This window comes from Coptis chinensis, chromosome 6 (assembly GCF_015680905.1).
Source record: "Coptis chinensis isolate HL-2020 chromosome 6, ASM1568090v1, whole genome shotgun sequence".
Taxonomy (NCBI): domain Eukaryota; kingdom Viridiplantae; phylum Streptophyta; class Magnoliopsida; order Ranunculales; family Ranunculaceae; genus Coptis; species Coptis chinensis.
Window position 1 is genome coordinate 5,523,239 of NC_141461.1, and position 20,280 is coordinate 5,543,518.

The 20,280-nt window shown below is 36.7% G+C and overlaps 3 protein-coding genes across 4 annotated transcripts; 1 reads left to right on the top strand and 2 right to left on the bottom strand.

The window, feature by feature from the left end:
• Positions 1-9,246: 9,246 nt before the first annotated feature.
• LOC147491018 (F-box/FBD/LRR-repeat protein At1g13570-like) lies at positions 9,247-11,747 on the bottom strand. The gene is made up of 3 exons (XM_086564160.1): positions 11,321-11,747; positions 9,771-10,707; positions 9,247-9,681 (listed from the first exon to the last, which is right to left on the bottom strand). Exons 2-3 carry the CDS (start codon positions 10,692-10,694, stop codon positions 9,406-9,408), a joined length of 1,200 nt encoding a protein of 399 aa, XP_086420286.1. The 5' UTR covers positions 10,695-10,707; positions 11,321-11,747; the 3' UTR covers positions 9,247-9,405.
• Positions 11,748-11,995: 248 nt separating this feature from the next.
• On the top strand, positions 11,996-13,683 carry LOC147491019 (GRAS family protein RAM1-like). The gene has a single exon (XM_086564159.1). The coding sequence runs from the start codon at positions 12,190-12,192 to the stop codon at positions 13,543-13,545; it is 1,356 nt and encodes a 451-aa protein (XP_086420285.1). The 5' UTR covers positions 11,996-12,189; the 3' UTR covers positions 13,546-13,683.
• Positions 13,684-14,042: 359 nt separating this feature from the next.
• Positions 14,043-20,055, bottom strand: LOC147491020 (uncharacterized). Of its 2 annotated transcripts, XM_086564157.1 has the most exons (14): positions 19,704-20,055; positions 19,016-19,105; positions 18,848-18,909; positions 18,621-18,721; positions 18,127-18,216; positions 17,681-17,803; positions 17,231-17,308; positions 17,025-17,110; positions 16,858-16,906; positions 16,018-16,074; positions 15,812-15,942; positions 15,635-15,718; positions 14,928-14,997; positions 14,043-14,691 (listed from the first exon to the last, which is right to left on the bottom strand). In XM_086564157.1, the coding sequence occupies exons 1-14, from the start codon at positions 19,940-19,942 to the stop codon at positions 14,239-14,241; spliced, it is 1,713 nt and encodes a 570-aa protein (XP_086420283.1). In that variant the 5' UTR covers positions 19,943-20,055; the 3' UTR covers positions 14,043-14,238. The 2 variants fall into 2 exon arrangements, with proteins under 2 accessions (XP_086420283.1, XP_086420284.1); XM_086564158.1 differs by lacking the exon at positions 17,231-17,308.
• Positions 20,056-20,280: the final 225 nt, after the last annotated feature.

The following is a 20,280-nucleotide window of genomic DNA, read 5'->3' on the forward strand; positions in this document are numbered from 1 at the left end:
CTTCACCATTCCTGCCAGCCACAGCTAAACAAGCATGAACACTTTCTCTGTTAAAAGTTTAGTTTCACCCATCCAGGGGGTGGCTTTATTCAACTCAAATTAGAAGTAGTAGGATTAGTATCATCTTCCATGATATATGGTATATCATCTTCATCAGAAAAAGCTAGATTCCAATCCTGATAAGTAGAATAATCTTGATGCAAAACTGACTGTTGACTAGGCATAGCTCTTTGAAATCTCTTTTTGTTTCTGGCTTGACATATAACATCCAAGATGGCACAGAAAAGCATAGAAGGATTACAAGAAACCTATATCAGTGGGTTTCTTTAAATTCATGCAGAAGGATAACTAGTTTATCACATCAAAATCTTCCACTTCAGTTCTAAGACCAAAGCTAGATAAAAACCATATTCCTCTAGACCATGAACACAAGAAGAAAAGGTAGTATAGATCCTCTGAAGTATTGTTATAAAAACAACACATGGGGTCAATATTTAAGTGGTGAGCCACACGGACTTCACCCGTAGGAAGGATGTTATGAGAAGCCTTCTATATAAAATTCTTCACTCTCAAAGGGACTTTGAGCTTCTAAATCTGAGTATATATCTTGGGATTGAAATCACTAGAAGAGGCGTTTGATGCCTTATTCCTGATGGTGAGGGTAGTTTGATAGGCTGACTTCACTGTAAAATTGCTCTTTTTAGTGAATTGCCATATAAGGTTATCGGGGAGACTTGGTCTTGCTTTAATAGATATGATGGCACTCTTTATAGGTAGAGGCAAACTTTCGAGAAGAGCTATATTCCAATCTCCATCAGAGAGAAGGGCATCCTGAACAGTCACAATTGAATAATTAATGCTCTCTACCCAATGCTTTAGAGGCTTATACTCTCCCAAGAAGAGCACCCATGGATCATTCCAAAAACTTATAGCGCTTCCATTACCAACTTGCCATGCCATACATGTGGCCACTATTTCCTTAGCTTTAGAGATGCTACTGGACATGAAAGAAGAATTAGAAGGTCTAGAAGAATCATCTGACATGGGCTTAAGAAATTTCCCATATTTGGCTCGCATCAGTTTTGTCCACAAACAATCCTCTCATATTAGAACCTTCCAATACACCTTAGCCAAAAGTGCTAAATTGACTTTCTTGAAAAATCTCAACCCTAGCCCTCCCTTTTCTTTCCTTTGACAAATTTTATCCCATTTACAAGTGTGAATGGCCTTGGAATTTGGGGAGCCCTTCCACCAGAAATCTCTGCAAATCTTATCCAATCTCTCAGAAACTATAATGGGAATAGCAAAGGTGGACATGGTATAAATGGGAATAGCTTGGGCAACAAATTTGATCAAAGTTGTTCCCATCTTGGGAAAGAAAGCTGGCTTGCCAACCATCTATAGCTTTAGAAACTTTGTCTGCTAGGAAAGAGAAATCTTGAACTTTGGATTTTGAGAATGATAATGGAGAATCCAAATATAAATCCTTCGAACCAACAGGGTTAATACAGAGAATGGATTTAATGATTCTTTGTTGGTGAACATGAGCATTTGGGCTAAAAGAAACACTTGACTTGTCATAATTCACTAGTTACCCAGATGCTTCACAGTACTCATCTATAATATCACTCACAACCTCAACATCTTTAATACAAGTCTGACAAAAGACTATCAAATCATCTGTATAGGCCATATGGGTAATACCAAGAGCCCCTCTAGAGACTTTCAAACTTGTCACGAGGTCAGTTTGTTCAGCTTTAAAGAAAAGTCTTGACAAAGATTCCGATACCAAAATGAAGAGGTAGGGTGATAGAAAATTCCCTTGTTTGATGCCACGAGAGGGAAAAATGGTCTTTAAGGGAATCCCATTAACAATAATATTATATTGGACAGTGGAGAGGCAAAAGTTAATGAGTTTTATCCATTTGAAAGAGAAACCTAGGTTGTTAAAGATTTGAGCAATAAAAGTTCACTCAATCCTGTCATAGGCCTTGGCCATATCCAATTTGATGGCACACCGTTTTTTTTTTTTTTTTTTCTCATAGACTTGATCTTATAAAGGACCTCATGAACAACTCCAACACTGTCTCCAATATCTCTTTTAGGTGCAAAGGCTCCTTGGTGAGGGGAAATGATCAATGATAGGAGAGGTTTTAGTCTATTTGCTAATATCTTAGAGAGAATCTTATATATAACATTGCAAAGACTTATGGGTCTGAAGTGTTGGATCTTGGTTGGATTTGAGATTTTGGGAATTAGAGAAATGAAAGTCTTAGTGAGAATAGTTCCAAACTGCTCTGTCCTAAAAACCATATATCATTTCAATAATTCACCATATCAAAGACCATTAATACTGAGTAGTTGAGAATGCTCCCAGTGACCCACGTCAGCCCCCTTTTTTTTCTCTCACACTGACACATCGGATTTTACTTAAAAAAAATGAATTCTACGCTCTTTTTTGGCGATTTCAATTGTTCGTAACCCAAAATAGATAAAAACCTCTTTCTATACTCTATTTTCAATTCTACAAAACACTCCCAACTCTTAAAAAAAAATATTCATCTCTTCAAACCCTCTCTCTTCCTCCAATTCACCTGTATTCGTACCTTTTTCACTATTGGCTCAATCTTCCTTGCCGAGTTAAAAAAAAAAGTCTAAAAGAAAAACCCCTCTCTCTCATCTCTCATTGCCCTCTAAAAAACAACATTGAAGAGCTCTCATTGACAGACGAAGAAGGAATCAATATAATCAACAAAATTTATTTTCACAATTTGCCAGTCCAATGATTTGTAAGTTTTTTTTTTTTTTTTTTTTGGTTTTGAAATCGATTCAATCAAAACTTTCCTTCTTCTGAACAGAAAAAGGAGACCCCCAATCACAATGATGAGAATCATCGCTTCTAGGAAGTTCAATCAAATTCGGCATTTTTGGATGACTATGGTAACAACGAAGATTGGCGGCGAACCACACGCCTTTATGTGAAGTGATATTAGAGAACTCAAGAACAAGATGTTCTGAAATTATTGTCCGTTCTTAATATAACAAAACGTCGGCTACTATATTGTTGTGCCGGTACAATTGGGATGTTGATAGTGTAAACAATGACCGGTTTCTGGATGAAGAGAAGGTGCGCAAAGAAGGTCGGGTTAATGGAAAAACCGGTTGTTTATTATTATTCTGCAGATAAGAAAGTTAATTGTAGAATTTGTTTTGATGACTTTCTTTGTGGAGATATGGTTAGTGTTAAGTGTGGTCATTTGTTTTGTAAGTTGTGTTGGAAGGGATACATTACTACTTCAATTAATGATGGCCCCGGATGTTTAACAATGAGATGCCCCGAGATTAAGTGTGTTTGTCATTGTGGGTGAGGAGTTGGTGAATAAATTAGTTTCGATGAAGAAGCGAGAGGAAGTACTTGCGTTTCCTCGCCCGATCATATGTTGAAGTTAAAAAAGAATTAAGTGGTGCCCAACTCGGATTGTGACAATGCGGTGGAGTTTGGAGGTGGGAGTTATGATGTTTCCGCAATTGCAAATACAACTTTTGTTGGAATTGTCTTGAGGAAATGCATCGTCCCGCTGGAATGTGATACCGGCTAAGTGGATTTTGAAAACAAAGGCGAATCTGAGAACGTTACTTGGATCTTAGCTAATTCAAAGCCCCTCCCAAAAACGCAGATGGCCTATTCAGAAAAACGATGGTTGCATGCATATGACCTACACACCTCCCTGCAAAAATGAGTTTTGATGGTTGTGTCTTGGTTCGTGGGAATCTCAAGGTGCAAAAACAGGTGGTAAACTATGCATGTAATCGTTATGAGAAAGCAAAGCAAGAGGGGGAGTACAACGAAGAAGAGAAAAGAAGGGAGATGGCTACAAGTATTATAGAGAAATATACTCATTATTATGAAAGATGGGAAGCCTACAATAAATCAAGGACAAAAGCGGTTGCAGATTTACATCAAGCGTAAACGTGCTCATTAACAACATAATGATGGACAACATGAATCGGCGGGCAGTCAAGTTCATAAATAAGCCCGGGCACAAATAATTGAATGCAAAGGTAGCGTGCTCAAGTGGACCTATGCCTATGGATATTACCTACGAAGATGAACCCGCAAAGAGGCGTTCTTTGAGTTCCTTCAAGGTGAGGCTGAGTTTTGCTTAGAACGTCTTCATGAATGTCTGCGAGAAATGGATTAAAAAGGTTCCTTGATGCTAAGGAACCGGAAGATTACCGGGAGTTCCGTACAAAGCTAACCGATCCGGTGAGGGTGACTAAAGCATTACTTTGCAAACTGATCCGAAAGCGGAGAATGGAATGACCTTGGGTGATGTGGACGATAAATGCAAATGGCTTGGGATGGAATGACGAGTTGCAAGGTGGGATGGGTGAGGAAATAACCCGAAAGTGGTGCTTTGGCATCGGCACACCGAAGACCAAAGCTCTTAGGATTACTTATCCTTGCCGGATGTACATCCAAAGACCGATAAATGCTTTACTCTCCGCTTAATTAATGCGTCGGCGGTTTGGGGAAAAAAACAATTGCCATAGAGATCAAAACGATAAATGGATCTTAAATTCTTAGGCTCGTTTGATAGGTCATAAGAGCGATGGCAAAGACAAATTTCGTCACCATTAATATTAAAATGTAGATTCTTTTTTCCTATAAATATAAAATGTGGTTATGCATTCAAATTGAACTTCGATGGCAACCGCCAAGCATGAGTAGAGGAACTCTTGGGGGACGACAAAGTGGAGCACATCGATGTATACTGATTTGTAATGGGCGACAAACCTGCACCGAAATGTATGAATCTTTCTTTGGGGTTAATTTTTCAGCAATTATTGATAGGATGTGATCGGGAAGGTCTAACCAATCAACGCTATCATCAGCAGCAACAGTTCTAGCACCTTTGTCCATGTATGAGTAAATGAATTTGTTGCAGCATATGGGCGCAATGTAAATGTGTAGATTTGTTTAAACTGTTTTGGGTTGTTAGAGAGAGAGGTGGGCTGGATTTTGTATCGAAGAACGGGTTATGGGGTTCTGTTGCTTAGGAGATTGGATTGAATTTAGGTGTTGCTTCATCTGTAAAACTGTTTTATGACTGAGAGGGACAACGACATACCCTGAGAGGATGCAGGTATATTTGCACATTCCATGCTAAACAGTTTTCTTTTCTTTTTTTATATTACGAGCCTTCGATTATTTGAACCATACCTCTCTATTGGTTCTTATATGTAGATATTAGAGGAAAGCACTGGTCCTTATCCATAACCAGCTTATGACCAATTATAAGTCTTTATTTGTTAAAACATTTTCTGATGAGGAGATACCAACCAGATTGTCTTCCGATATTAAGGAAGACATTCCGAGGTTCTTGGAGTTGGTGCATGTGGAGAAATGTGATGCAAGTACATCCTATTTTATTTTGTTCTTAGTGTTGGCATACATTATTATATGCTCATTAATTGTTTCTTTTCCTTTTTCAGATTCCCTTCATTGCTATGTACCGTAAGGAAAGTTGCCCCACATTATTGAAAGATTTTTCCGAGGAAATGACTGTAACAGAGGATAGGAATAAGGATACACGTAAACTGAAGTGGCATAAGGTAGTTTGTTTTTCATAGAAAAGATGAAGAATACTCACTCATCATCACTTGCATCTGCGATGAAACTAAATGTTGAGCAGTTGATGGTACGTCTTTGTAGGTACTTTGGGCCATCAAGGATTTGGACAAAAGTGGATCTTTGCCCTGCGGAAGAGCTCTTTAGTCATACTATAAGAAACGCGTTACGAGGAAGAGTCAAGACGGGTTTATGATCTAACCGCACTCAATTTAAACCCGAAGCTTTTCAATCAATCATCGATTTGCTTAAGACCGCTGAAACGAAAGAGAGGTTGATGATGTCGACTCAAAGTTTAATTTGCATTTTCCTCGGGGAAGTTGGTGTGGATGAAGGACGCTTTAAGAGGCCCTAAGAGAAAATCCCATTATAGTATTTGTAGTAAAGATCCGGGCTTTGGGAGGTTTCTAGAAAGATTGGTCATAGCTCAACAACTTGGGCTACTAATTAATCTAGAGACGATGGTAATTCTATTTCTCTATTCGCATTTTTTATTTATCTTTAAAATGTTGTTGTTCTAAGCTTCATCTTCACTTGATTGTAGAACATAGTCCCATTGAATGATGCAGAGAAGAAGGAATCTCCTAAAGATTTAGCTCAAAATTTTACAATGCGATGTTTGAGACTCCTCAAGTCGTTGCTCGAGGGTGCTAGGCACATGGTAGGTCTTTGAGTACTAACTCTTATTTGGAGTAATTGTTTTGTTAAAATTTCTAGATTCAAAATTGTGTGGTCTGTATTCATTTCATAATTTGTTGGTTTTTTGTTTGCTCCAGGCAGCTGTGGAAATCAGCTGCGAGCCACGTATAAGGAAACATGTCCGTGGTAAGTTTATGAGTGGAGCGGTAGTCTCAACAAGTCCTACTCGATGGCAATCGATTCATTTCATCGGTTCTTTGGTGTGAAGTGGTTACGTAATAAGCCCGAAAAGAATTTAAAGATGTACAAATGGCTTCAAATCCAAAAGTGAAGAAGAGAAGCTTCTTAAAGTTACTATCAAACTACCACAATAAGAGTTAGACAGGTTGATAAGTGAGATTACTGAATATTATCTCGATGATGAGGTCGGTCATTTTGCCAAAATTTGGAACGAGCAACACAGCTTGATTTTGCAAGATGCATTCTCAAATTTTCTTATTCCTTCGATGGAAAAGGAAGTGTGTTCTATGTTGACTGCTAGATCCAAAAAAAAAACTGCTCATGGAATATGGGAAGCAGTTATGGTCTAAGATTTCTGTAGCACCATATAAGCGGAAGGGGACTAATGACGTAACCCTGATGATGAAGCTGCACCAAGAGTCATGGCTTGCTGTTGGGGACGTGGAAACCCTGCAACCACTTTTATGATGTTGGATTCATCTGGAGAGGTGGTCGAAAAATTTACATGAATACATGATTTCATGTTGCCATGGCATTAAAGTGGCTAAATGGATTATACGTTGTCGAGGAAAATTTTTGCACCCTTAATAAAAAATCCAATCACCTTGAATCTCGATTGGGCAAAACACAGGTTAGTCAGATTGTTTTATTTTTATTTTTGTTTATTTATTTATTTGAATGTTGAGTGTGTTTGATTATTGATTTAATGGTATGACTTAATTGAATGCGTTTGTTACAAGATGACAGTTGTGTAATTAAATGGAATTGAACAAGTTAAACTTCTAAGTCGATTCTGTGTTCTTAGACAGATTTTAGAAGACTAGAATTAGAACACCTATATAGAAGTGATTTATAACAGTTTGGACTGAGTTCACATTTACCAATCGTTGGAAGTAATGTGGATAAGAATTTCAATGATGCATATGTCGAGAGAGATGACGGCGAATGACTGACGAAAAACTATCCAAAGGAAACGAACGCGAGCTCTAACTCTATGGAGAAGGATATGAACTGTGGACGTGTTCTGAAGCAATTTAAAGTGATGGAAGCAGAGAATAATAGATTGCAAGCTGCAGTACATGACAAGAACTTATTTCTGGAAAAAGACGAGAATAATAGATTGCAAGCTGCAGTACATGACAAGTTTGTGGAAAAAGATAACAAGTGTGAGCATATTCTAGAACAATTAAAGCTGATCCAAGCAGAGAATGAAAGGTTGCAAGCTGAAATTCACTACTTAAAGGATCAAAAGATAGATGTCAGAAAAGGACTTGGTCGACTGGTTGGCTAATAAAATGTACTGCATCCATTGTTTCGTCATTGTTAATCGTTTCTATTGTGAACTTCTTTCTGGTATAAATTTATGACATGTTATTTTAGATCTAGCTTACTTTAGTTTTGGTAAACTGATCAAGTATATCGATGACAAAGGGTTGCAGACTTGCACCTCATATTGATTGAGAATTATTGAAGCTCACTGTATTGTTAAGTCAATATGCTTTAGTTTAATGAGACCTGACGATGTACATGTTTTGAGGATGCAAAGATGTTATACATTTTCCTAAATTACCCACGCTCAAAACCCATAAAGATGATTGATATACAATAGGCTGTTGATATAAAGATTTCAGAAACATTGGAAATATGCCAAACGCATCACAAGTTCACAACTTTTGAAAATTTACACTTCAAATATTCACCATTTGCCCGGGAGAGGGCACATTCAGATTTCAGCATTCAAAAGCTAAAAAAAACTAAAAAACCAAACGGCCTCTTACTCTAATTTTCTGACACGCCTATAGATAAATGAGACGGTATTCATAACAACATACCCTTCTAAGTGACTAGAGAATAATATCACAATTACAATTACATTCAGATGACAAACATTTGTGTGGTGCAAATGTGACTTATCTTAGCCCAACCCGGTCTCGAAAATAACTGCCTCAAGGACAAGCTCTTAAAATTGCATCTACTTCGAAAGACTATAGAATTCAGGTGTCATGTATAACAGTTTCCTGAAGTAGTCATAAGTACAAGGAATTGATGAAGCAAATGTCAATCTCCAAAGAAATTACATTTTTGTTGTGATAACTATTATTTGTCTAAATACTTCAATATTGCAAATGGTGCAATATGGTGTACAAACAAATATTTATTGTCACCTATATCATGATATTTATCTAGATTTGAAATTGACATCGATTTGTCTTTCGCTACTATTGATGCATCAGCCAGAAAAAATGTACGCATTACACGTACTAGATCAAGGTTTGAGAGCTTGCAATCTCTTAAAAAAAAATAAAAAAACATAAACTCTTCAAACAAAATATGCAATGAATCATTAGCTATCAATATATATATATATATATATATATATATATATATATATATATATATATATTATTTATTTAAGTGGACTTTAGGCTTTTGAGTCATTAACTATCTATGTAGCAAGTCCGGCCATAGGCCGGGCCACATGGCTAGTATCATTACAATAATTCACCATAAGTTGGTATAGCTTTGAATAAAGAACCATATATCATTTCAATAAATGGCTTGACATGAAAGAGAATAAAATTAGTTATCTGTCTCAGTATGTGTGGATTGTTTGTGAGAAGTTGTGTAAATTGGAACTCATTACGTTCTCCTTAATGTAGGAATAAGGTTAATAATTGGATCGAAGTCACTATTGCAGATATCTGGTTCTAAATAGGGAAAAGTTAAAACTGTCTATTAACTTCACTCTAAGATCCCAGGAAAGTCAAAAATACTTTGGAACTGAGATCGAACTGTCAATAAAGAATCATTACTAGAAGTAAAAGATCCATGCTCCAAAGAAAAGTAAACTCTATATAAAAGATGTCGAATGGCTAGCTAGATTTAAACGACAGTTAGTCCAAGAAAATCTGGGCATGAGCAGAAGCACGTTTAAATTGCAACAACTCTTTTGACGCCTTTGATGCTTCTTCCAACGTGGATTTGATAATCATTTTCTCCAGCACTCGAGAATTTGTGAGCAGAAAACTAATCATATCTAGTTCTGGCTTTAAACCAGTAAAACCAATAAATTTCACTTTTTTAAGCAGGTGGAATGAGAAATTCACAATGCCTGGCGTGTGCAAGATGCTTTGTACGGGTTCTTCCATGGATGTCGTCTCCTCAGAGGCCTGAAAAAGATTGAAGCATGTTATTTAGTACGGAGTTTCTACTAAATCGAGAATCAGTACTTGTTAGTTTTTTAAAAGCCGTAACTCACCATTATTTGTAGTTCTTCTATATTAGGGGTACATTTAAATAGGTAAAGAGCAGCCGATATCTCCGTTGGAACTCTGAAATTAACTTCAACTGAAAGCTCCCACAGATGAACACAGACAAGAGGTGGTATCTCCGGGACACCATCTAGTATCAAATACTTTAAACAACTATTATCTATCGCCAGAATTTGAATTGCTGGTAGAGACGAAAAAAATTCAACCAAACTTCCAGTTTTGCCTTTTGCAGGAAGAGTGCGTGAAGCAATTTCTACATGATATAAATTTTCTGTGTTTGTGAAACATATATCTTCAAAATCACTCCAAACTTTGATGTCACCAAGATTCGGATTATGTATCTTCAGATTAGAGCAACCTTCAATCCAATACAATCTCAATCCATTGAGACGTACGCACTTGGAGACTAAATTCTCTAATACATTAGGATCTATAGTAACATAATGAAGATGAAGTTCTGTAAGATACTCAAAGCATTGAAATGAAGGAGGCTGTCTGAAGATGCATCCCGATACTTGTAAATGCTCTAAATCTTGACAAGAGTATAAATGTGAAGGCAACTTATATAGCTCGCCCACCTCAAATTTAAGGGCAATATCTCTAACACCGCGTCTTGAGAGAAAAAGGATCCAGCCATCAATTTCAGCAAAGCATTCAAGTTTCCCCAAATGTAGATGGAATGCTTGAATTTGGCCAGTGTGAAGTAAGAGAAGACGATCAATAAGCTTCACAAGCTCATCCTTCTCAAGACCCTTGTCATTGACTTTTACTTCAGGAAGGTTAGCCCATCTGCTCCTCCACTGCCTTGATAAGACACTCGTTCTTATCGTGTCCTTCACGGGAAGGCGCAACAAAATTGTTTCTTGAACAGGTTCTGGTAGGCTGCTGATTCTATCAATATCCATCTCCATTTTGCAATGCGATCTTCCAAGAGATTAACTAGTTACGACTTACGACCAGATTAAAAAATATATCAATACAAAAATAAAGTAGTCAGTGATAACTGAGCATGCAGATTCACACGCTTATTTGTACTTTTAAGCAACATAGATCTGCCAGAATAACTGGAGTGGCAGAAAAATTACAGAAACTACTACAGGATGGCGCAAATTCAATCCAAACTCTGCAGCCACTATAATTAATTAAAACATTAACCGTTCGGATTCACCTTATAAACCACGAGCATGGAATGAGATTACTAATACACTACTATCACATGACCAATATTTAACAATATCATATCACGTACGATTTGTTCTACAATCTTTTGCTAGCTATCACCGACAGCCTACTATATGGAATTACATAAACCTCAATGCTTGGAAACAATGCCATATTCATGTACACATTAAAATAGTAGGTAAAGTGCATGTAAGAATTGAAGAACAGTTTGTTATCCTCAAAACAAAACAAGAATCTGCCAGTTCGAAAAAAAACCATTAAACAGCAACGAACTCAACTCATCTAGGAACATAAATATACTAATATATACGTACTCAAAACAAGAATATATAGGGAAAGAAAAGTTACAACTTACAAGCTTCTTCCTCCTCTCTTCTAAAAGAAACGACTTGCGAATCTAGACTAGTAGCCGAGCATAGTAGCTTTAAACCCGAAACTAGAAATTAACGACGTATGAGTTTTGACGTTTTTTTGCATATCTAAACCCAAGTCCACCTCCCGAAACCTATTGGAGTATTGGCTTCTATTTTCTATTTCGTGATTTGGGCTGGGCTCAAAATTCAGGTTTTGCAACTCGACTCCTTAAGCCTACGTCTGTTTAATTACCAAATCGTTTGCTCTGTGCAACAACAATATGCAGCCTAAAAACAAGAAATCACTTTGGTGATCAAATATGTAAAGTAGTAGACAAGGTCAAAGTATTTGGTTGTTTCAATTTTCTTCTGTTAGAACTTAAAACTAAAACTAGTATTTGATCATTACGCAAATTGTTATCACGAGCATATTAGGCCCACACACCCATTACTGCACTAGCCATTACGATCATCATTAGATAATAAAATTTCAAAATGTTAATAAAAAATCAAACATGGTTCATGACTTCATGAGGGTATACTATACGCCAAAAGAGACTAAAAATAAGATGTTAGTATTCTAGAAGTTGGGAAGGTAAGAATTTGGATCAAGTCATTGGAGACGGTAGGCTTTGATTCCATATTTTCCCAACAGTTATTTGTCCAATGGCAATTGGCATCTTTTCAACACTCCCAACCAAACCATATCTTCTCTCTCATATCAAAAATCTATTCCTTTTCTTGTCATTCATTTGTCTTTGGTTCCTTTTGACGACAAAAGGAATTTTCATCTAAATATTCCTCACCCACCTCTTATACTCAGTCTTCAACCTCATTTGCACTCCCCTTTCGAGTCTTCTCTTTCAAAAACATGGAAGATGAAGTAGATATAGATAACGAAGAGGAAGTTCTGTTAGACTTGAATCTTGCATATACATGTAAAGAGAACAAGAGAAAGTTGAAATATGGTTCAAATAGTATGCAACCATATAAAGGTTACGAGGGAAAAATATATGAGTTACTTCAAATGAGAGAACAAATGCTAAGACTAGATCCCATGCGACGAGGCGTGGTGGAAGATGGTAAAGGTTTACAGCTGATCCATTTGTTGCTCATTTCAGCTACTGCAGTGGACGACAGAAATATTGAGTCTGCAGCTCAAAACTTGTATCAGTTGTACCAACATGTCTCACTGTCCGGAGATTCTGTTCAAAGGGTCGCCGCTTACTTTGCAGATGGTCTATCTGCAAGGCTTCTTACTAGAAAGTCACCCTTCTATGACATGATCATCAAAGACCCGACACCTGAAGAGGAGTTCTTAGCATTTACCGAGCTTTATAAAGCGTCTCCATATTATCAATTTGCACATTTTACAGCCAACCAGGAAATTATTGAAGCGTATGAAGCAGAGGAAAAACAGAACAACAGAACTTTACATGTAATTGATTTTGACATCTCTTACGGATTCCAGTGGCCTTCTTTAATACAATCTCTTTCAGAAAAGGCAACCATTGCCAACCAAATATGTCTGCGTATTACAGGTTTTGGTAGAAGTTTGGAGGAACTAGTAGAAACTGAGAGCAGACTAGTTAATTTTGCAAACAGTTGCAGCAATTTGACATTTGAGTTTCAAGGAGTGCTACGCGGCTCTGAACCAATCCATTTGCGTAAAAAGAAGAATGAAACAGTGGCAGTGAATTTAGTATTTCACCTACATACCATAACCAACTCCATGCACATGTCCAGTACATTCAAATCAATATATAGATTTCATCCCTCTATTGTAATATTGGTAGAAAAAGATAGTAGTCGAACCCATAGAAGTTTCTTATCAAGATTCATGGAGTCACTACATTATTTTGCAGCCATGTTTGATTCACTAGATGATTGCTTGTCACCAGAGAGTGTGGAGAGGTTGTGCATTGAGAAGAATCATCTTGGGAAGGAGATAAAGAGGATGATGAACTACGAAAAGGATGAGGAAAATCATCAAAGGTTGGAAACATGGAAGGGAAGATTGGAGAGTAAAGGGTTTGTATCGAAAAAGCTAAGTTCAAGGTCTGTGATCCAAGCAAAGCTTCTTTTGAAGATCAGGAGCCATAGTTCTCCGGTCGTCTATGGAGGGGGTAATGGTTTCAGAGTACTTGAGAGAGAGGAAGGGTGTGCACTTTCTCTGGGATGGCAAGACAGATTTCTGGTAACAGCCTCTGCATGGAAATGCATGTAGGAATGTTCCAAGTTCCTAACAAGCTTGTCATTACATTTTACATATCCCACACTGTATTATCTGAAATTCTAACACGATTTACTACTGGGAGAAAAACAATGCTCCGTCTTGTTGACAATAACATATTTTCTTACGATAGAGCTTTCTCATTCTCTAAATGAACCAGTGACTTAAACGACCAGCACGAGTTGTAAATTTTGTGTCATATACTGTATATAGTCTGCTAGGTTATTGTTAAATCAAGAGTTGTTCCCATTTACATGTGCTTAGAAATGAAGGAAGGGTTTTATGACAAAGTGATCACCATGATGAGGAGATCCTGATGAGGGAAACTATGATATCGCCATAGGAAACTAGTCAACAAGGTAACATCAACATACAGCATATTGGATTATTTGTTTTCATCACTCTGTAAAAATGGTGTAAATTGTATGAGGTGGCACCCACTCCAACTACTTCGCATTTTGGTATCATGCCGGTCAATAAAGCTCATAATATAATTATAATGCAGCACCAAACTAATTTATAATCATATTTTCTCTTTTTATTTCTTGTTCTGCCATGTAATATTTAATACGATGTGACATAAACATCCTACCTAGTGGCCAAGATGATATGTCAACTAATAGCACACTGTACATAAAATACAAATGAAGTACAGGACTACAGATTTCATCTCTTTACAGATTTTATCTATTTTCTCAGCCATGTTGCCGGCACTACATTTCTGATCTTTCTCTTGAAGAGTATAAGCAGAGCTGATCGCAAAAATGGCCAAGTTGTTAAAATAGCAATATAAGCAAGCAACCACATTGATTTCCTACCGTGTCGTGAAAGCTCTTTCAAGTGCCTTTTCAGTGGAGCAGTTGCTTGACGGAGATACCTGACATCCTGATTACCATCTACATCATGATTGGAAGGCTTCACTGTATCACACAATGATTTTTCATTAGTCTTAATGTCTGCTTCCGGCTCTGAAATGATAGCCTCTGCCGTCTTTGTATGGTTACACTGTTCCTCAGGCAAGTTTGCCACAATGCCACCAGTGGTTGCTTCATTGACTATCGCTGACAACATTCCATCTTCTGTAAGACTGAGATATGGACCCTGATCAAGTACAGGTTCTAGCATTTGTGGCGAAGACTCCTGTTCAATGCAAGAAAACTAACTTTTAAAGGTAACAGAAAAATGATTTGTAAATTGTAATGACAGAAATATCAAATAAGAGTCTCATATATATCCTCAACATTTCTGTTTTGGATTGTCAAATCAGATCATACTAAAACTACCACTACCCTTACCATACGATTAAGATTAACATTACAATAGACGTTATCGTTACGCTTGACAAACAGTTAAAAGGAATTTAGAAGGTTCTGTACCTCTTTTCGTTTATGCATGAATGAAGAAGAATGTAAGACACTGAAGAATTCGTCAACAGCTCTCACCCACCTGCAAGAGGGAGAAGCCACAGAATTTTATTGCAGAGGCAATGGCATTCATGTAAGTTTGTTGTTGTCGATACAGCAGAATTCTAGCAAGTTGCTGGCAGTAACGTATGGAATCTCATATAAAATGTAAGTGGAAGCTAAAAGGATGAGATATACAACAAAAAATGAAACTAGTAGTCCCGGTCCTTAAATGGCTATGCTATTACACCCCCAAGAATGTTGACGCAAGTATGCAGAAAGGGAGAAAAAAATAAATGTCCATTTTGTGTTTACATAAACACACTCAGCACACAGAAAAACTAGTCACTAAAGAGTGTTCCTGCAAGGCGGTTGCAAATGCGGTTTAGTTGCTTCAAGGATTTAATGTTTCCTCAAGTCTTTACTGCAATTAATACTAGCTACACTCAGATGAATTAGACATACTTGATTTTTCAAGAAATGCAAGAGTCTTCTTTGCAGCATTCACGCAGAGACTTGGTTTAATCTTCGAACTATAAAGGTGAGACATACTGAAGAATATATGGTAAAGTTGAAAGGCTCTAAGACTATTTAATTGTGCTTTCAATCAATCCAAGTGGACCAATCAGAAGATCAAAGTTACTAAAAACTGAAATGGGAAGGTGGATTTTATAAATTACCATAGGCCATATGCAGTTATTCCTTCAAAAAATGCAAGATGTCCACCATGTGGTGTTGTAGCCAAGACAATATTTTTGTTTGCCCTACAAAAGGGACAAATATCAGTTCAGATTCTAAAACTTGTGAAAACTTCCAGGAAAAATCAACGTTCCATAAAACCTAGACAGGAAATCTACCTGCATTCATCCCAAGGAATGGCTTCCTTTGTACAGACTGGATCGTCCAGAGCACTAACGCAGAGGAGTGGCACTGTTATATTCTTTACATAACCAGCACTACTAGAATGTCGGTAGTATGTATCAGCAGTCTAATGAACAGGATGATTTTTCAGTAACCGATGTGGCGATGTGGAGTGAGAGAGAGAGAGAGAGATGTGCATTACCTCATATTTTCCGATAACACAGGTAGCATGGTTATCGAAGTCTCGAACAGAACGTGACTGTTAAAGAAGAAAGGAGTTGGCAGAATAGAAATTAGTGAAAAGGAATCAGGGAGAATGTAACTTTGCTCTAAGCTTTGACTATCTAGAAGAACCCTTCATATCTACATTCTTTAATGCCCTCCCAGAAGGTACTGGAAAAATTTTAAAAGAACTCACTAGGGGCTAGCATCATACAAAATACAATTCAGAACTATTCCTGTATCTTAAAGCCATTAAAGGACCAACAGATGTTGATATGCATATCAGTACTGACATGTAATTGCACCTTGATATAGTTCATGGCTCATGTAAGTCTGACATGACTGCATGCAGGCAACAAAGCAGTGAACAATTGCAAGTTACATCCAGAATGCGGAACCAGATGGACATAAACAATTTTATCTTCTATTGAGTTTATTGAAAGATGAGTGTGGGCCTTCGAACGGTGGTAAGATTGCCCCATTGTGACCTGAGTTCATATGTATCTTGGGAACAGTCTCTCTACTAACAGGACGGGATTCCTCGTGCACTATGCTAGTCCTTTATCTTATTGGAAGATGTGAATAATTGTTAACCTTAAAAAGCATTTATTGTCTTGACCAGTAGAGGGATATATTCTCAAATATGTACTTCTGTCTTAACTACTTAATGTTTACAAACTATTGAAGCTTCTAAGCTATATATCTAACATTTGAAATCATACCATCTTAGATGTTATAATTCATTTAAAGCTCTTTATGCTAATTACATGGTGTTAACATTTCAATTGATCCTGATCGAAGAAAGATTAGAATGAATAACCTTTTGGATTTCTTCCCAGTCAGCAAGCCTAGAATAGATAGATTGATGTCTGCGGAAAAAAAAAGATGGACGTTGTTATGCTAGGTAAAGTAAACACGCCCTCGATAGTCGATTCAAGGCCTTAAAGTTCAATGCCTTTCTTAATAAAATACTTAGCATGGACGTACGTTTGTGCATAAATTTGAAGGCCAATTGTGAGAGCTCTGTCATAGACCTTCTGAACAAGCCTGCGGTTTATGAACCTGTCACAGATCTGCAGAATACAAGGAAAGGCTGATGAAATCTGCACCGGGGTGTCTCAATACACGCTGAGACAGAAGAAACCTTAAAATTATTGTTTGATGTCAAGTAGGTATGAAGTCAAAACACTAACCAATAGATCCCAAGGTGAGCAAATAGCAGCAGCCCCGGCAATATGAGTACTGTCTCCATCTTCTCCAAGATATTTCACCTATAAGTAATCAGGATTTGAAATACAAAATGAAAACCGTATTGTTTCCTTAATAATACACCAAGATATTTGATTGAAATTTTGGTAATAGCATATACAATTTTAGATATATGTACCTTTCTACTGAAGTATTCAAAAGTAATACAGGGTATTCCAATAATTTATTAATGTTACAATGTATATTGGCCTATTGGGTATCCATACTTCAGCTGATGGGACTGATTTCTTTTCTAAGAATGATTTCCATATTATAGTATGGTCACACAAGGTGTGATGCAATCTTTATTAGTTGAAACTATTCCCGAAAACCATTTGTCACACTGTGTAACTGGTAATAGAAACATGCCTCAGTAGTCCAGGGTACTTACATACCAGAACATTAGCACCAATGCTTGTACCAACAGCAAAGAGAGGAGCATTTGGATATTCCTGATGAAGATACTCTACAACTGTTCGTACATCTTCAGTCCACCCCGCATTGTAAAACCAATCAGACTGTCAAAATACATGAGAAATTCATCTTTGCCAATGAAAAATTGGATAACAAGTAATAGACAGCTTTGCCTACTAACAATGATGTGTATTCTCTACATTTGAAAAAAAAAATCCTTTCCACTATGCACATTATTCAAGTACTGACTATTTAGCAAACTGAAGTGTGCCATTGAAAAATTCAAATAAATTAAAATACACTACCAACTCCCCCAATCTCTTGTCCCTCACATAGGTTCTGTTTTTCCTATTAACATTTTCTTCTGAAAATTGATCAAAAGAATTATAAACAGGGAGGAAATCATAGAAAAGATAAAGAGACTTACAGTTAATGAAATGCCACCGAGTCCCCGGTGATTGCTAATAACAGCATTCCACCCGCCTTTCGCAATCTTGAAGGCAAGATGTTTTATATACTGCAGCAAAAGAAAAAGCGAAATACTATACTATTTTATTTTTACTACAAATAACTGCTTTACCATGAAAACCTTTGAAGGTGAAATTGAAAAATAAAGGGAAGAATGGTTCAGTAAAACTATGATTTCAATCATTTCAAAAATATTAAAAACAGGACAAAGACAAGAAACTTATCACTTAATGCCTTGTAGTAGAAATATTTTAAAACAGTTAATTTTCTTACGAACAAATATTAATTTTTTCCCTTAATTATGATGTTTCGTAAGAATTGAAATGCCTTCCTCGAACCAATTGTTAGCAGTCTTAGCAAATACACACATTCTTTTTAAAGCATGAATAGATTAAAAGGAAACTAACAGTCAGACTCTTAGCAAAAAATTAGGCTATGAAAGATGAAACTTACAGCAGATGCAGAATCACTCATTAGGCCAGGGATCACCATAACTATAGGGGTTCTATCATCCTTGGAAATACTATTACTCATATAAGATGCAGCTGGGGCAACTGTGGAACATACATTTGAAGGAAAACCAAGTTAATGAGGGGTAGAGAGAGAGAGAGAGAGAGAGAGAGGTAAACTAATATAAACCCAAAGAATGTCACCATTAAGAAGGCTCTTTAAGAACATACCATCAGATGGCATCAGCCAATCCAAAGCAATTGTCCCACCATCAGGTGTTGTAAATAGTTGCCTAAGACACATGATACTTGTTAGAGAATCATGTCATACAAATACAATTTTAATAATATGTTAGCATTAACCAAAGTCTGCTCAAAGAACCAATGGAAAAACCTCACCTTCTATAACTGAATCTAGGAGGATTTCCGAAAAAGTTGAGAAAAACAGTTTGAAGATGAGGACTTGATAGCCACGGTGAAACCAAATATCTGCAAAAGTTGTCCATTCAGAAAAACTCAGTGCCCCTTATTTTGATAAGTAATATACCATAAACTGAAAGAAATGCCCATTGACCATTCTCAATTAAGTTTGATACCGATACATTCAGGTAAAAAACAAGTTTCTATTTGGAATGCAGATCAACCAGAGCACTGTTCAAACTGCCAGAAGATATCACTCCTTACTAGAACAGCATCGACTTAACAAAATTAAGGATAATAAGTAACCGATCAAGCTTTAAAACTTAGGTTTGAGTACACACCTCAGACTATAAACAAGGGCTGGCTCAAACTGGTCAAGAGTTTACCATACCAAAACCAGTAAATTCTTACATTAACTTAACCAAGTTCATAACCATTTTCGACAAAATAGGCATACTCAAAATCAGTACAAAGACTAAAAAACTGATACTATTGACTACATTCATCACCACAATATATTGCACTTCACAACTAGACTATATATAACTTATTCCAGCTCAAATAGTCCAAAAAAATAATTTCAAAACAACATCAAACATCTAATAATAATAAAATTTGACTAGTGCAATTCATATAACAAATGAAGTAAAGTTTTAAGGACATATACCTCCCATGAAGAATCCTACACTTGGAAACAACCCCATCATAAATCTCTGAACAAGAATTGTACGTCAATGTGACTGGATTTCCCCTAAACCCATTCAAAAAATCTTGAAAAATATGAACTTCAAGAAAAATGTACATAAAAATCAGAAAAATGATCCAAATTCCCAATAAATAATGGGTAATTGGGATTAAAGCAGCTGCTTTTAGAAGCAGTTCTGTGATTGAATCACTGGGATCCATTCAATTTTTTTAGATTAGTGATAAATTTGGAGTAATTTGAAATTTCTAGAAATTTCACATTTGGGGGAAATTTTTAGGGTTCCAAAAATGTTGGAAAAGTAGGGGCTTGTTTGCTGAACAATTTGATTGGCTGGTTTATTAAACTATTATTATCACATTTTCCAAGTTTCAGTTGAAATTTCATGTAATGTTACGATATTTACCGATTTTCTACAAATCTCAACATTCTACAAGTCAACAATGTCAGAAATGAGCGGCATCAATTTTATTATGTCACAAGTCACAACAAACCGTGCAGACTGACTCTCTTTGACAATTTCAACACCCCTCCAAAAACT

Excerpts from the sequence above, each read along its gene's own strand:
- LOC147491020 (XM_086564157.1), bottom strand. The coding sequence starts at position 19,942 with ATGGATCCCAGTGATTCAATCACAGAACTGCTTCTAAAAGCAGCTGCT. Across the intron at positions 19,106-19,703 it reads TGTAGGATTCTTCATGGGAG|ATATTTGGTTTCACCGTGGC; the intron begins GTATATGTCCTT and ends CAACTTTTGCAG. Across the intron at positions 17,309-17,680 it reads GCATTGGTGCTAATGTTCTG|GTGAAATATCTTGGAGAAGA; the intron begins GTATGTAAGTAC and ends GATTACTTATAG.
- LOC147491018 (XM_086564160.1), bottom strand. The coding sequence starts at position 10,694 with ATGGAGATGGATATTGATAGAATCAGCAGCCTACCAGAACCTGTTCAA. Across the intron at positions 9,682-9,770 it reads TAGAAGAACTACAAATAATG|GCCTCTGAGGAGACGACATC; the intron begins GTGAGTTACGGC and ends AATCTTTTTCAG.
- LOC147491019 (XM_086564159.1), top strand. The coding sequence starts at position 12,190 with ATGGAAGATGAAGTAGATATAGATAACGAAGAGGAAGTTCTGTTAGAC.